Consider the following 18,345-nt stretch of genomic DNA (forward strand, 5'->3'; position numbering starts at 1 on the left):
AACGAAAGACAATAAGTATTTTATAATTTAATAAAAGAATTCAATCTTTAACAAACATTAAGTTCCAGTAAACTTATATATGGCCATGGATAAGTTTTCTTTATATCTCTTATCTTTAATTAAAAGAATAATTATTAAAGAAATTTATATAAAATTAAAGAAAAACAGGAATTTAAACTGTAAACATCATAAATACAATTTAGTAAAATATAAATTGTCAAAAGATTTAACACTTAAGATAAATTTTTTAATATCTCTATTTTACTTTATTTATACTTATACTTACTTACGTTTTTTTGTTTACGTACGATTACTTTCGCGCCGTGCCGAGCATGTCATTAATAGCACGTTGCCGCGTTTGAAAAAGGATTACCATGGCTCAACACATTCCGATAAAAGCTACTGAAATTTGTTTTAGTCGACGGGCGCGGTTTTACTTTCACCATTCTAGGCGGGAGCATTCTTTGATGGCGGCACGTGTACCTTTCTTGTATCTCTTTCTTGGCGATGACTATGGAAAGTAAACCGCATCTGACACATCGGGGTCATAAAAAGGATGTAGGGTGACGGAACTGCGAAGTAACACGTAAGCGACCGTCAAGGATAATGCGAGAGTTTCCTACTTGTGTAATCTCGGTTGGAAAAGTCTTACGAGTATAACACGCAAATATGACGTAGCTTACGTAGCGTAATATATTAATGATAGATGGAATGAAAAATGCACGTTCGAATTATTCACAAATGGATAACGGCGTGCGAAAATACTTTCTTTTGTTCATAACAAGAAGATTAAGTGTGCCTTCCAACAAGCGGCACAAATGACACAATGGATCATTATCCTTGTTGTTTGCCAATGTTAAATAAAGATGACATGATCATTGTGTCGCATCGTGTCGCTTGTTGGAAGGCACACTAATTGCAATGCAGATTAGCCAAAGAACATTGTATGAAACGTTAAATTACTTCGCGATATTTTTCTACTACATACCCTATAATCAAACAACAATAATACAAGATTGCAGGATAGCAAGACTATAATTTCTTATCGAGTTTTACTGATTTCTCATTTTTAGCCTTACCACAAATTTTAAATTTAAATTTAACTTTTTAAAGTGTGAGAATTTTTTCTGAAGATACATTAGATATTTCAGCAACAATTTTAGTATCATAATGAGCTGAAAAGTGATGATTGATGAAAGGAGACGGATTTAAGGGGGATATACGAAAAGAGAGAACAGTGAGTGGATATTAAAAGCTTCGTTTATTTCTCAATTTCTTTTATCCTTTTTCATATTATGAATATAATAACGATTCTTATCACGCTTTGTCGAAAGTACATATTATCATCGGAACATCGAGAATGTTGGTCGAGAACATCGAAACGAATTCGATCGACTTCAGCATTTCATTTTGCCGCGATTTCTGCTCTGCGCCAAATTCCATTGTGGTGCAACGAACTCATACTGTACGTCGATCGAGTTCTTCCGGAAAGCTCAAATGCAACCTTCCACCTCGATACATATATTCTCCTCGCTCACTGAATTAGATCGAATCACATTTCCGTTTTCTATCTAAATTCCTTAAGCATCTCTCTCTTTATTTTTTTTTCCTTCTCTCTCTCTCATCGATTAGGAAGTAGACAAACGTGTGCGGAGCGTTTCGACTGACCTAAGCGACCTATTTGCGGCCAGCGTAATCTAGAAAAACGTACGCGGCCTTTGTAAATGTTCGCGATCTCTCTCGTATCTTCCTCTTAATGACTAAAACACCCGAATGAAGATCGAAATAACACACGAAGAAACTGGAGCATGCAAATTCGAACGTGCGCGTGTGTGTGTGCGTGTATGTGTGAATAAGTGTGGTTTTGTTGCGTGTCTGTTATATAAAGTGTTTTCTAAAAAGTTGCGTATCGATAAAACGGATGTTTTCCCGAAGTACATCCGCTTTTTTTTTTTAGAAAAAAAGATTTCTTTTAAAAATAAAACGGAACAAATTTTATAGGAAAGTTTATTTCTTTCAAACTGTCTTAAATCTTAAATTCACACTTTCAAAGAACGTGTTACGAAACTGTGGAAATTATTATTTCACAAAACTTTCCACAGCTTTGTTATAACGTGTATTTATACCATAACTCTTTGATAGAATCTATATGTTTTTTTAATAAGACTGTAAAACAGTTTGAAAATAAACTCTTTAATTTGGAGCTTAAAGAATTGGCAATTACAAATTTACAAATTTTTCATTTACTTTAAGTGCAGCTATATCTTTCTTAAATATCTAATTTAAAAATCAATAGATAATTGAAATACAGTAATTCAATGTAATATAAAGCTTAATTACTTTAAAAACGAAATTTTGAATCTTCGATTTTTTTCAAGAATAGAGCTCTATCATTAAACTAAGGAATATTAAATATATAACGTGTATAATGATTGTGTTGCTCGTATATTGTAGCTGATGTATTTCCGAAAACAGTGAAGTAATAAAATGGAAAGCGAATAGATTATATTGATCGTGGAAAGAGGATAAAATCTTATTGTGGAAGTACAAAATTGGAAGAGTAGAAAAGGACTAGGAATAGTTAAAAAATGGGTTTAGAACTTGTGAAATGTCCACTGTATATCCGCAACGATATTAATGATTCTTGATTAATATTAACGTTTTAGCAGGTACCTTTTTTGATAATTGAAATCTTTTATACTCTTTATAGTCTTTTATATTTTAACACAAATTTAGGATTAAAACAACTAATCTGAGTAAAGAGTATATATTGGAGTAAAATTGGTATATAAATTAATTTATGAAAATATATGTCGCATCCCTTTATATGATTAAAATACGCGAAATGGTATCCGCAATCAGGTTAAAATGGGAATATTTGGCAAGAATACAGTACTATTTAAGCTGTAGCTAAATTTTTAACTAAGTTTGAATAACTTTTTAAGGAAGTATTTGTAAACAAGTTTTTCATTTAAAATTGAATTTCTTATTTCAATTCCAAACTGCTGACCCTTCATTATACTGTAGAAATATATTTTGTGTATTAATTATAGCAATTTAATTATAATAAAGATAATTTTTTAAGTCAATAATACTGAAATTTGATTTTAAAATTATTTTCAAGGTAAATATTTTTAAGGTAAAGAATATGAGGATAGAGAATATTAAATTTTAGTTTCCAATTAATTTCGGATAAAATCATCTGAAATAATTTTTAATACAAATAAAGGAATACAAATAAACATCTCAATTAAAAATAATAAAAAAATTTTAAATATTAAAATTTATATTGAAGATTAAACGAATTAGGAAGCCCCAGAAATATAAGTGCAAATTTGAGAAATGATTCGAGACATAGCGATTCGCTGTTCATAAATATAAATATAATTCGTTGACTAGATGATGTAAAGCTTTGTAATAATATATATGTAACGTGTTTGTTTTTAGCTCGCCTGTTAGGCCTTTGATAACGAAAAAAAGTAACGCGTTGTGTACAGGTCCCATAATCACCGGATATCCTAACCGCAGTTTCTTTGGTTCATTTGGAGATTTTTCCTTAACAAAAGTCGAGGAAAATCATATTTTCTTACACATTCCCAAATTCAATATTAGATATTTCCCTGTTTAAACTTTAAATAAAAATTCTATTAAAGTCTTGAGAACCAAGAAAAGAATGTATTATTTTTGTAATTTATGTAATTTGATCCGCCAGAAATCTTGAAATCAGTAGTTAATTATTCAAGAAATTATAAATTTGATATTTTCGACAGGAAAAATCAATTCCAAAGTAGCCAAGGAATTCGTAAGAATAATTTGAGAAAAACGACCGACGGTTGTGGCATACCCAGTATGTTATGTAATTTATGTGTATATACGTGTATATATGTGTAGAATAAATGCGCCCCGTGTTGTGCTCCATAACAAGAGTGGTGTTGGAAGGATCATCGAGGCGCTTATATAGCATGAGAATGAGTAAATCGAAGATAAAAGACTGGAGAAAGACGTATGGTGTAACGACTTATAATATATAATTCATAGAAAAGCGAAAAATGGATCAGCGATATATTACCCTCTCTCTTTCATTTTCTTACGTTTTTTCATACTTTTTCTCTCTTCCTCTCCCGAACCGGCCACAAATCGATAAAATTGCAACTAGAAATAAATATTGATACGCACTATTCGCCTCTTCGAGCGAGTGCATTTACACAACGAATCTGCGACTCTGACTTTTAGTAGTCGAGGTGATATATCGCGGAGAAAAAGAATTCGCCTCATATCATATCTATTAATTAACATTATCCCACATATGATCATGTAAAATGACATCATATAATGTATTCCATGATTCACAAATACGTATCCTTTCAGTTACAATTTCCTCCATCAATATATATAAAATCGATTTTTTTCTAAAAATATCCAGTGAAATCATCATTATACTTTCTCAATTTTTAACATTGCATATTTCTGCAAATGAATTTGAAATGAAGCTCTTAATAAAATCTATTTGGATTGAAAATAATCTTGTCAAATAGTTCCTCCGAAATTTAATTTACGAAATTATTTTTTCTATTAGTTATTCAGTAATTATGTTTTTACCGGTTTTATTGATAAAAAAATGTGTTTTAAATTGATCGAGAAATTTGTAATAACAAGAAAACTTTAAGACAATCTATTCTGTATATTTATATTGTTATGAAATATTCACAATTTTTTACTATAAATTATGATATTTCTATTTATGTATATGTTTTCATTCCTTTACATATTTTTTTTAGATGTACAATGTCATAATTGGATATTTTTAAAAATTTTATAATGAAATTAGATAGATCACAATCGCATTATAATCATATATCCGTTGTTGTACTAAAAGTTCATTTACAAAATTTGTTAAAATAATCTTACTTTGAATAATTATCGACAACTTTAGTCTAGATAAATAATGAAAATAAATATTCTGGCTTTAATAATAATCACAACGAATATAATAATTATAATATATTATTTCCTAAATAAATAATTATTTATCTTACGTATGTAAAAAAAAATAATTACATAATAAAGCATATAAGATAAAAATATTGAATAATAATAGTGTTCGATTAATCAGATCGTAATGAAAAAACTTATCTTTTCAAATCGCCTTGAATTCAAGCCTCTTAAAAATAAAATATCACGTAATGCCTTTAGTACACATTTGTAACACAACCTGTGATATATTCTTCATTAAAAAAAATAATAAACTTAAGATAATTTGCAAATAAGCTCTTAATTCTCAAATAATTGCTAAATGGAATTATGATATTAAAAACTGTTAGTATTTTATGATATTATAGTACTAAAAACTGTGTGTGTTAATATTTTATTTTATATTATAATGCGATAAGTATTTTCGATTGTTTCGTTCTCTATTACGGCTTTATCAATTTTTAAATTGCACGACTGAACGGCGTAAAACTTTAACATAATAAGAACGAAATGAATGCATACCGAACAGAAAACATCACAGCAACGACGATTGCATAATCGCGTTGAAAAGGCATATGCTAAAGTCGATACTCGTAGCAGTAGCAATACATCGAACTTGTTTCTCCGCGCGATAAAAAAATTGTCGCACACAGACTGCATATCTTTTAATGTTATCTAACTGCATGTCTAAGCAAGTGCGAAATATCGTTGTAGAAATACACACGCGCTATAATCTGGATAATTTCCGGTTGAAAAGGCAACCGGCTTTTGTCGCAAGAACAATTTTCCCCACACAGAAACGCCGTCATAAAGTAATCTCGCGCTCTCCGTTTCTTTCTCTTTCTATCTTGTCTAATTACAGATAAAACTGTGCGTTGGAATGAAAACTTAAATAACGTCAGACGCTTTAGAAGGGAACCATCGCACGCAACGTATGTAAGCACGCCTAACACGATTTTGCAAAACCGCATGCGCGAATATATCAAGTTTAACGCGGAAGTTTTGCCGTGTAATTTCTTATCAATCCTAAATAAGCTCTTCTGCATCTCTATAAAATTATTACTTACAAATACTGTAACACAAAACTTTCATTTCAATAGATTTTTAGTGGACATTTCATGGAGTTCCCGCAAATAATTTTGAAAAGCTATGTCGTTTGAATTATCTATAAGAAAAGCGCGTAACAAATATCCGAATTAATTTGAAAACAAAATTATATTTTCAGTTATATGTAATTTCTGCGGGAACTCGGTCTAGGATGATTGTATTCTGGAAAATGTTTTTACTGCCTCTTAAATTTCTCTATCTCTCACGATAATTTCTAATTGCTAACTAACGACACCGATGGACGAAACGATTGACGAGTGTTCCCTTAAGGGAAATGTCATCGCATTTTGTTTAAATACCTATTTTTAATAATTCATTATTTCTAAGAACACACGTTCCTTGCTCTCCTTGATATGCTCGAAACGCGGCTCTCACTTTTAACATGGAATACTTTCAAACTTGCTTGTGCCTCCTTTTAGCTTTTTCTCACTTTCTGTCACTTAAGAGATCATCTTAAAGAAGTTACCACATTCTTATCTAAATTGTATGACCAGAGAAGAAGTTACTCTTTATTCGATTTACGGTCCTAATAGTTTTATCCAGGATACATTCTGGCGATATCCTCAGGATGTCCAAAAGACGTTCCATATCCAGGGATGTCTTCAAGATGTCCCTGGAGTGTCTATTATGTTTGAAGAAAACTAATTTCTTCTTGACTATTTGCAATCCATCATTTCTGTCTTTTTGCCGTTTTTTATTTCAATTCAATTAATAAATCTTTCAAATGCTTGTATTCTTACTATTACAATTCTTCGAATCTTTACATGTCTCTAAACTTACGTCTTGAATTTTAGTATTTTTAGAGATTCGGCTATAGGGACACCGTATATAATTATTTGCATTTTTTTCAGAAATGATTATAATAAAAACAAGACAATACGGAAGAAATCGAAACATTATGCAAACTTCTTCAATGATCATGCTTTTACATTTGTCACATATTGTCATCAGTAACGTCCCGACAATCCAACTTGGAAGCGTTTACTATCGTGTGTTTACATTCAAAAAAATTAAATTTTATATAAGTTTACTTTGAATTTACTTCTTTAAATTTATTCAATGATGGAAGCTACGAATTAAAAAATGATTACTAATGATCACATGTCTTTAAAAAGAATAGCAATAAAATGTTCAAGTTACTACGGAAAAAAAACGACGTGATCATATAATTCGTCATTATATAATTAATTATAATGACAATGGCAATTTGTCATTTTATTATATAATATACGTTATATACATTTTTTATGTATTAGATGTTATATATCCATGATTCTATAACGCGATTTATATTCCGTATAATATATCATGATATATATTCCAATATATAATTGCATCATTTTATACTCTCTTTTAACGTGATGCGCTTTAAAACGTATCACATGATCATCAATCGTTTGTTCATACCGCAGTGTATTTCATCTTGTGCGATAGAACCTTGTTTTCATTATCACGTAATAAATGTATCACATACATCCAAAGAAAATTTAATTTGGTATTCTCTTTCGGCGTTAATATTTGTCATTATTTGCTACTTTTCTCTCTCTCTCTCTTTCTTTTCTTCGAGGCACACCGCGTGCGATATCTTCGCTAACGACTGACGTTAGATTCGAGAGGTCACGACCGAGGGAGGGTACAAAATGAACGAATATTTAGTCTATGTCAATCACATCCGTATTTTCCGCTGATCCCTTTCGCTGTCGCAATTTCCGGCGCAGCAGGACCGATTTAAGGATACTGGACGACCTTGGACCCGCGACATCCGGCCGCGGGATATTCTGCTACGCTGCTTTGTGCCTCTTTCTTTGCTCTCTTCTCGCCGCGTTCGAACTGGGACTGCCCGAACTACCACCTCTCTCGCAATCCGCTGTCGGCACAGGTTTTAGTTCTCTGTAAAAGTATACGCGTTGAAGAATCTCTTCGCATTCTTTTGCAAACTTAAAATGATGGAAAAACGTCGGCTACATCGCGAAGATATAAAGTTTCGCTGTTCCAACAATTTATAAGGAGAAGAACTGCTTTTTTTACAAATATATTAAGAAAAATCGCATTACATATAATTTACATTTATTATTATAATTAATTAAATATTCCATAAGTAAGAAATAACACCTATATAGAATAAATACCGGTCAAATATTTCTAATATCTTTATAATTTATCTTTATAATATTCTTAATGTACACATTGTTCATATAAAAATAATGCAACAATCTTTCTTGCAATTCTTTAAATTAAATTTTTTTTTAGTGCATTATATTAATAACTAAAAAAATTGTATTCAGGAATTTTATTAATTTATTTTATATTCTCTGATTTTTATAATTAATAAATTAATATAGATTAATATAGATAGAATTAATAGAGATAAATTAATATAAAATTAGATTAATATAGATAAATTAATATAGATAGAATTTTATAATTAATAAATTTGCTTTCTTAATTACACAAAACATAAACATATGAAGATATGATTTTCGACTTATTCCTTTTTGCTTTCAAATACAGAGTTATATTTAAAAAAATTATAAAATCATATATGTACAGTTTAGTTTTTTTTTAAATCATATTTAATAACCGTAAAGTCAACCAAAAATATCAAACCATTTTATTACACTCGAGTTTCCCGAAACATTTTCACAGACGTTTTACATCTATAAATCGAAAAAATCCGATTAATTTCAACGAGGTGGTAATGGTATATACGTTATTATTAATTACTCACCTATAATTAAGTAATTCTTCGTCATCAGGCACTCTGGATATAAGATCGAGGACCTCGTTATTGGGCACGGAGTGAGGCCTGAAGATTTTTCTAGAGAACTTATTGACTCCCCAAGCGAGGATTAAATAGCGGACAGGAATAAAATAGAGCACGACTGCTCCAGCAATCGCCAGAAGCATTGCCAGGTAGCTTAAATAGGGGATCGTGAAGTTGAAGAGATTCTTCACTTTCTCGCAAAGACTAGCTATATAACCGATCGAGTTCTGGACTGTTTGCGTCACTTCTTGAATCGCCTGTAAACGCTCCTTTAGACTTTTCTTTTCCTCCTGAAAAATCATTAATAGATAAAATACGTAGAATTTATTGCTTAAACATTTAAAAAAACACACTGATTTCTGAAATGACATTTAGATGTTTCTTAATTTTTTAATTTTTATTTGCTCAAATATTTAACGTGCAAAAATTAGCATTAAAAAAAGAAACTATTGATTGCAAAAATAAAATTAAATCCATTACAAATTAATACCAAATGCAAGACAAAAACGTGGAAAATTAAAAAAAATTTTTAATCCGATAAAAATCGACCGAAGAAAAATTAGTACATATATTATTTGGGCGGTTAACAATGTTTGCAAATTAATTAATTAGCCTTCTATTATTAATCGAGTCAGTTTCATATGACATTATCTATTATATCTTATCTAAATGCGATGCGAATATACCGTTAAATTATAATATACGACGGAACTACGCTGTTGCTCGTAAAGATAACATCTTTATCCACTATTGTGATTCATAGAGCGTAACGAGATGCATAGAACATCCAATAGCGATGCTTAATTTTGAACAGTTTGGCTTATTTCTAACACAAGAGAAATTAATTCTACGTTAATTAATTTGCATAGGTCGAAGGTTATAGCGCTAAATAATTATTAGATGGAGCACAGTATATAATGCGTAAATGAGAATTTACCATATATTATTATTTTATAAATCCAGTATGAGTATTACTTGCATCATCTCTTTAGCTATATAACGAATAGATGCAAAAAACTTTTGTAGCAGTAATATAATTACGGCATAAATGATGTTTTATGTTTTATTTAATTTTTTTTATAAAGAATTCTATAATTTGCGACGCGAATAAATTAAGAATTTTGTAATTTTTGAAGATATAGTAACGCTCACTTTGTCTTTGTCGTCTTCGTCATCGTCATCGTCTCCCGGTGTCGGCGGACAATCGTCGGATCCAATCTCTGCATGATCTTGAAACTGCGAAGTTGCGTATATTAAAGGTGCGCCCGTTACCACTGCGACCTGTCCGCAAATCCAATGATTGAACCCGCTCCTCTCGCCGATAAGCTGATAGGTAGCAAAGAAATTCGACATGCAGCATTGCCAGTAAAGAAAGCGGAGATAACTTGCACTTATGCAGGGATCATGTCAGAATATACAAAGTATGTATAAAAATATACAAAGATTATAAACATATATAAAGAAGTACTACAATTTTTGTTTCGTTTATGAGATGTCAAAGAGTAATTTGGAATAGTTGATTTTTAATCCTACTGTGTCACATAAATCCATTTAAATTATTTTTATTTAGAACTCTGTAAAGGGTCTTGTATTAATTGTATGGAAAATTCCGGTGAAATGAATTAGTTTTCATATATGATGTAACTAATAATGTGGTAAACAAAAGATGAAAAGCTCCATAATAGATAGTTTTTGAGCTATGTGTATCAAAGGTGAATTATGTTAAATATAAATAATATGTCAAACACTTGTGCTCACATTTTTTGTACATGCAAAAATTAATCATTATATATTAAGTCTTGATGTATCTTTTGTTCATCACATTATAAACTATATCTAAAACTAACTCATTTCATCAGAACTTAATTTTTCATATAATTAGTACGGAGTCCTTTCGCTTCTAATATTTTTAAATAATTCTAAAAGTTTTTCTTTCTTTCATGACTTTTTATTTTTAAATAGTACAAAATAGATGGAAAAAAATGTTTTAAAAAAACATTATAAAAACATATTAAGATTGGATATAATGTTTATATTCAATCCCGAGTGCGTTAAATACAAAACGCAGCAAGAAAGAAATATCTCTTTTAGAATTCTTTATATGTAAATTCCAAAATATTCTAATATTAAAGTAAGGAGGGCATCACAGACATGCACAATTTAGTCTCAATAAAAAATGTTAAGAGAGAAAAGAAATTCTTCTACAATATTGCAAATAGGACATGACATTTTTACATATATAAGGATTCCAGAAATAATGTTACAAAATAGCATGAAAATATTTGATAGAGAAGAAGAGTATATTTTATTCATTACATGATAATACCAATGCTTTTCTATAAATATTTATATAAATATTTATGAGAGGCAATAGAGAGCGAAGAATAAAGATTAAAGAATTAAAAATAGACTTTTTAAATTAAAGAATAGTAAGCGTTTCATAGCATAGCAATTAATTGGAATGATCCAAAACCACATGCTGAGAAGTAAATCAAGTTTTAATCCATTGCTCAAGAAATTGAAGATACTAAAGACTTTAGATTTTATAATTTAAAAGATGCATCGCATGCTACGTAGCAAAAGTGCACTCGATATTATTGGCTTTAAAAGCCAATGTTCAATAATAGTGTTTAATTTTTCTGTTATCATCAATCATATCAGTTTAGAATATAAACATGCGAAAGAGCTGGATTAAAACTTCAATAAAACCTTCAATAACAAAAGTGACGTACCAGATAATACTTTAGAAGAATCAATAATGCCACGCCCGGTATCATATACGGTTCGAAGTAGTAACATCCAAGAATAAAAATTACCAGAGCGAAGATGCTTCTCATCTTGCTTTCCCATTCCCAGCAGCTCCTAACCGTAGGATAAAGTAAAAAATAGTATCATAAATAGCAGCAGTGACATAAACTGTAGAATTTATTTCAGTTTAATCCAATATTCTTTTTGCCATGAATATATAGAAAGTATAAACTACAAAATTTTTTAGAATGTATTTCTTTCGGTAGGATGCTTATTATTACCTAGCTCAAAGCAAGCTAATTAATTTGATTAATTTTAATTTTAGTTCTTGATTTAGAATCTTAAAAACATGTTTTTAAGATTGTGTGACATATATTTAATACATAATGTAATTTTCGCTATTAATGAAATAGTAGATGTTCGCAGGATTGAAAAAATAAAAATTCACATCTTCAGTAATTTAAATAAAAGTTAAAGTCACTCACTGTATGTATTTCCCTATGTCGATGAATATTACAATAATAGCTTTGAGCCTGAGAACATTTCGCAGAAAGACTTGTCTTTTGAATTTCACTTCTGGCTCCATATACTTCTTTTCCTTCGGATTAAGCGTTCGAATGCACGCCCTCAATAAGTTCCATATGACGGTCATTTCTAAGAGAATCTGAGGACAGTTTCCTTTCGCACGACCCCTCAGTTTCTTGTCCTTCAATGCGTACCATCGTTTTTCGCCGTTACGAATTTTTAATAATGGTATCGCCACCCTCCCAAGGAATTCCACTTTATGATCCCGATCTTCGTCGTACACTGTCACCTCCAGAACGGAATTGATGTCCTTTACATTACTGTTGAGGAACAACAAAATTTACTCTTGATTACATCTGAATAGCTCAAGCTGTTTGATCATATTCTTGCAGTTGATTATGTCCAACTTTTCTTATTATTTAATAATGCATGTTGATAATTAAATACGTTGACATTACATATAATTAACGGCATTCCGATTAAAATATAACTTACAAGGTAAAAATTTTCTGCCAATTCGGCGTGAGAGTTTTATACTCCGTTTGCGTTTGTAATCTAGAATTTACAAGCTCCAAAACACAAAAAGGATCGCTTTTACCACCGAGATCAGCAGCTGCAAGACCCTGTGCACGGTATACCTGTAAAAAGATTAATTAATTTAAAAACAGACCATAATATAAAATTTATTAATGAAACAAAATAAAATTTTGTTTTATTTTAATTTAATAATAAAAATTCTTATAACAAACAATGGTTAAACCTTTTTATTAAATTATTAAAATCGAAAAGAGATATAGATATATATTTTTGTAGAAAAATTATTTAATGAAATTATATATGATTTTGATATAATTTTTATTGACAAAAATTAATTTATCAACGGCTTTAATATATAATTTAAAAAAATAAAAGCATGAAGTGTTGAAAGTCAGAAAGCAAATAGATTTCTATAGATTTAATAAATAATAATTTTTAGTAATATAACTTTATCACAGTTCAAATCATGTCTGTTTATCGATTAATTAATGCTTAATGTAAAAGAGTTGAGGCTTATTATTTTAGCCAACTTGAAAAAGCCGCATGCTTTTTGTTCAGCACAATCGAATGTGTTTTACTAATTCATAGCATTAAAAAGTCATTCCGAAATAAACGCGTCATAATATTGACTAGAAATGTTTTCTCTTAACTTCAGGTCTCATATAACAATATGTCAATATATTTATACACAATTCATATAGCAAAAATTATTTGTAATACGTAAATGAATCTACTATCAATATCATTATACGATATATCCATGAACTAAATCGCCAACTCTTAACAGCGTATTTTACTTGTAGTACAAAATTCTACTGCAGACAGAATTCAATAAAGATAAGTTCTCAGATTTATAAATATATTAGAACTTTTCTTCATTCTGGACGTGACAAAATAATCCAAAACTTGTCGACCTATTTCGGGAACATCCTATACATTAATTATTACTCTTCTTGGCTTCTTGTGCTAAAAAAATTAACACTCCAACATTAGCTTATGTTAATATACTAACATGTTAGCAATTTATGTTTAATCGTTTCTAATTACCTTTACTGTCAGGTGACCTACGTCACGTATCCTCTGTAAAGTGTTCGTAATGGAATACCGTTGGACCAATTGTGCTTGTTCTATTGGCGTTTCCTCGTGTATGGCCAAATCGCTGATTGTCTCGCTGGCTGTAGTACCGCTTATCGTCAAAAGTAAAAAGATATTGCCCGAACCATCCTCGAGTTCGCGCCATAGCCGATGCGTCGTCTCCCGCTCAAGCGTCGCCAGATCGATCATTGTCTTGCCCATTAAATCGTCCTGATGACTCCTATCTCTGTCCCAAACCGTCACTTCCAACTCTTGTCCCAAATACGGATCCTCATAGAGGTGGAGGTCGAACTGCTCCAACCAAATTGGATTCAGTGTTTTGTTAACGACTTTCGACTTGTATTTCTCCGTGCCGAGACTGCAAATTAGGATACGGGATTCTAGTGTTTATATGAAGAACTTCAGCTACTAGTTTAAGTTCCTCAATTTAAACGAGCAGCTTGAATTGCTAATAGCCGAGATTTTATTCCATTTAATTTTACTGTGACGTCAAAAACAGAATAATTTCCATTTTACATAAATAAAGTGAGCAAATATGATATTATAATATCAATTAATTATACCATCGATAATTTACATCTACGTTTATATTGATATTATAAATCTTTATAAACATGTTAAATAGGATAAAATAACAAATAATAAAAGATTAAAGAGTGAATTAATAAAAACATTTATTAAAATATTCATATCATGCCGTGCTTTAAAAAGAAATATACTACTGTAAATAAAAATAAACGTCATCAAATCAAATAATAAATATGAATGAAATACGTATATCGGAGATAACTTGATCAATTTAATTACTTTCAATTAAAAATATTTTAACGGACAAATAAAAAAGCAATCTGAACTAAAACACTCTAGCAAATTTTCCGACACAAATTTTATAGCGATACCCAAATAAAAAACTGCATATTCGTTGATCAAGCTATGTATTTTATATTAGATTTTATGTACCGAAACTTCACGTAAGGATCCGACAAACCGTCTATGTCCATTGGCAATAAATTCTTTGCCTCCACGAGCACAATTGTCACCACTGAACTCCATATTTGTGATTTCAATCGTCTATTCACGTCCGCCAATCGATTAGTTCTCTGAAAATACTGCAATGTGGAAAAATAGGACACTAAATAAAATTATTGCTAGAGAAACAAATGTAGAATTTTTACTTCAATATAACATAATTTTCATAAATTTAAAATAATAAGTGCGCACAGTTAAACGCCGCCATTATTCGATTCTTTCTTTTTACTAAAAAAATTTCAAAAATAATTTGCGAAAAACAATTTCTGAAAAACAATTTTTTATAAAATTGCTTTCTTATAGTTTTAATTTTATCAATTATTCCTGCGTTTAATGTGATATTACTGTAAAAAAATGTTATTTAATAATGCACAGATATGGAAGTAAATAAATATTAAAAATTTTTTTTGTGGCTCTACCCTATGAATGTCCTCCATCTTTCCCTTAACATTGTCTTTTAATCTGTCCAGAAGATCGTGGCGTTTGACTTCTTTCACTTCCAAAATGCCGGAATCAACGTTTAAAACATTTGCATTATCCTCTACATTTCCCGTATCCGAAAAAACAACTTCTTGGTTGTTTAGCTGTGTGATTGGACTCGTTGCCTCAACTTGATCCGACCTTGAAGAAGCAGTTCGATTTCGTAATCTTCGCCAATGTTCGGTGATTTTGCTCTCGGTTCTTTGCTCGTCATTTCTCACGGTTCGTCGATTTTCCATCAGTCTACTCTCAATTTTTGGTTCCTCGTCTTCTCCCTTTGCCGGTGTAAACTTGAAATCGTACGTGGATTCCGATATAATATCCTGATTAATATCCGTCAAGCTGTCAGTTGCGTCAGTATCAAGTTGACAGTCAGTTAACGTGTAGCCAGAAGGTCTGCGGTGATCAGTGATCCATGTCTCTATCGGTTGCAGCCACGTATGCTTTTCCACGTTCTCCTCCCAGATTCGTTCTACCTGATCTTCCAATATCCTCTCTATTAAATCTACCTTCCGCCTCAGAGAACTTCTTAACGAATCCTTTGCCTTCCGTTTCTTGATCCCAGACAGGTTTTCGGTGGGCGACCCTTCAATCATTCGCTTCTTCCAAATTCCTATCATCGCCGATGCTTCCTCGAGCTTCGCTTTCTCGTTTTCGACAGCGCTCGATCCTTCCTCCGTAATTTCGGAAATCGTCTTGATAGATAGTCCTTCGGCTCGTTTCATTTTCGGGAGTTCTTTAACTGCAAACGTATGCTGAATCCTCGATTTTTCTCCTGCGACAGAATTCGATTCTCTCGAATTTTCCCCGACTTGAATATTCTCATAAAAATTCCCATCCAACGCCAAGACCTCGGCAGCGTTGCATTTCACCTCGGCAAAATCCTCGAATCTTTGTTTTGATACGGATCGATCCAATACCGTGACGGAATATCGTTTCTCTTGTTGATTCGCGAGTTTATTTCGACGCAATCTTACGGAAGGCACGCCAATATCGGATGATCTATCGGTAGACAACTCATCTATTTTGTTAGGCACCATATCCGCATTAGAAACTGCGTAAATTTCAGACGCAGCATCGATTTTAGATACATCATCGACAGAGTTCTTCCCTGACATAGCCATTGTCTCGGCCGCAACATCGTCCTGAGACGTAGAATTAATTTCTGACGTAACTTCGATCTTAGGCACAGTATGAAGTTCACTTGCGATATTTAATTTAGATAAGAGGTCTATTTTCGGCGCGGTGTCCATTTTAGATGCGACGAGCGCAGTTTCGTTCGGATTCTCACTCTGTACGATATTAATTTTGCATATTTTGTCGATCGCTATTTTTTCCAACTTCGGATGTGTTGTGACATCGAATATGTTAAGCTCAAATACAGATTGAATGTACTATCGATTTCAAATTGAATAATTTCCCAGGTCTCTCCTCTGTAGTGATTGTGCTGTCACGAAGAAAAATTGCTTTAAACACGTTTTCGAATAATCCGCACAAATATTGCATAACGGATAAATTGTGAATATTTTTCTTCGTGGAAAGTGTTTGTATAACGTGTTATTTTCGTCGATTATATTACAAATTCTTTAGTTTTCCTTGCTAGCTAAATGACTGTGAATTCGTTCTCATCTTTCGTTCGATCGGCTTGCATCTTTTATAGATTCGCGTCCACAGACAGAGCAAAAGATCGTGTTCTTTATCTTTTATTCGTGGATATCTACGATACTCTTACGATATGTCATTCTTAATAAGCGATTAAGCATGTTTTGTGAAAAAAGGTGTCAGTCATCAGATTTCATAATGCAACGGAAATGTACAAGCTGCGTTTAAACATGATGATTCTGCATCTTTCTTATAATAAGTGTATGCGAGAGAATACATGAGAAGTTTTATAGTTTTATCAAAATTAATATTTTACGTTTTAAATATAAAACGTTAATTACACTTATATGCACTGTATACTCTTCTTATATATTATTAATAAGCAAAAAACGAAATCTCTTACAGCCATCACAGATAATCTGAAGAACTCGCGCTAAAAGCTCACATTTTATACAACGCAGCGACTGATACGCGCAAGAAAAAAAAAATGCGAAAAGAAATATCCGTGAGCATAGATTTACACACTGATTCAATTGTATATCTTAGTTTATAAAAATCATAGAGTGCAAATATAAGCACTTCCTCACAATGATCACAGTATTCACAATATTCAATATTGCCAATTAGTGCTGATGAGTCACAGTGAAAAATATAGATGAGAAATACAATTCAGTCACACATATACAAGGCAAGGAAGTCTCTTATCAGGAACAAAGGTGAAATCGTTACTAACGTACAATGGAATACATTTCCGTGTCGGATATCAAATCGGTACCGCACTGATGAGCTAGAAGCACCTGTCGTGCTCACAAAGTAAGACGGCAAAAGTCGTCTGACTACTAAGTCGTTTCTTCATTGGCAACCTGCGAAGCGTAGCCAGCTGGGCTTCTCTTTCCCTCTCCATTCTTCGCACAAGAAAGTGATGTTATGTCGGCAAACATTGAGACATTGTGTATACACGATGCCATAACTGCGATGCACGATATTCTGATGTGGATTTCTCAACTCATGTAGAGAAAGCAAGAAGATATCACAATAGCAAATTTGCTTATTCTGGTGAAAAAAAATTCGCTGAAATTGTTCCAGATTTTGAAACATTTCCGCGAAATTGCTAAGAATTTATTAAATTTCATTAAAAATTGAATTTTTCAGCTAACATATTGAAAAATCGCTGAAAGTGAACTGAAATTTCTCGGAAATTTTTACTAAAATTTCTTTAAAATTTCGCTAAAATTTTGCTGAAAATGAATTTTTTAACTAAAAATCCCTGAAATTAAACTGAAATTTTTCTGAAATGCTGAAATTTCGCTGAAAAGTGTTTCAAAACTGGATTTCAGCAAAAATTTCAGTAAAAATTTTTCATCAGGGTAAAAAAAGAAAAAATTATTCATTTAAAATTGTGTGAAAATATCCTTCTACATCTTTCATTTTTAAATTTTATTTTAAATATCTATCAAATTAATAAAACTTGAAGAATTCTAAAAAAT

At 31.3% G+C, this 18,345-nt stretch overlaps 2 protein-coding genes across 8 annotated transcripts in view; one reads left to right on the forward strand and one right to left on the reverse strand.

Annotated features, from left to right (window-relative positions):
* The window catches only part of LOC105147947 (uncharacterized), a 104,645-nt gene that overhangs the window by 58,153 nt on the left and 28,147 nt on the right, over positions 1–18,345 (forward strand). The window lies entirely within an intron of this gene.
* On the reverse strand, positions 1,243–18,012 carry Mctp (multiple C2 domain and transmembrane region protein). 6 transcript variants are annotated; one of them, XM_011059267.2, is made up of 9 exons: positions 15,196–17,982; positions 14,708–14,856; positions 13,700–14,105; positions 12,611–12,753; positions 12,076–12,435; positions 11,575–11,704; positions 9,995–10,078; positions 8,807–9,132; positions 1,243–7,968 (listed from the first exon to the last, which is right to left on the reverse strand). In XM_011059267.2, the coding sequence occupies exons 1-9, from the start codon at positions 16,507–16,509 to the stop codon at positions 7,860–7,862; spliced, it is 3,021 nt and encodes a 1,006-aa protein (XP_011057569.2). In that variant the 5' UTR covers positions 16,510–17,982; the 3' UTR covers positions 1,243–7,859. The 6 variants fall into 6 exon arrangements, with proteins under 6 accessions (XP_011057569.2, XP_087262589.1, XP_011057566.2 ...); XM_087406463.1 differs by having other exon boundaries at positions 9,995–10,168; positions 14,708–14,847; positions 15,196–17,926; XM_011059264.2 differs by having other exon boundaries at positions 9,995–10,168; positions 15,196–17,924.

Source organism: Acromyrmex echinatior, chromosome 5 (genome assembly GCF_024713525.1).
Source record: "Acromyrmex echinatior isolate Ae372 chromosome 5, ASM2471352v2, whole genome shotgun sequence".
NCBI classification, from domain to species: Eukaryota; Metazoa; Arthropoda; class Insecta; order Hymenoptera; family Formicidae; genus Acromyrmex; species Acromyrmex echinatior.

Excerpts from the sequence above, each read along its gene's own strand:
- Mctp (XM_011059264.2), bottom strand. The coding sequence starts at position 16,509 with ATGGACACCGCGCCGAAAATAGACCTCTTATCTAAATTAAATATCGCA. Across the intron at positions 14,857-15,195 it reads AGATGGAGGACATTCATAGG|TATTTTCAGAGAACTAATCG; the intron begins GTAGAGCCACAA and ends TCCACATTGCAG. Across the intron at positions 9,133-9,994 it reads ACGAAGACGACAAAGACAAA|GAGGAAAAGAAAAGTCTAAA; the intron begins GTGAGCGTTACT and ends ATGATTTTTCAG.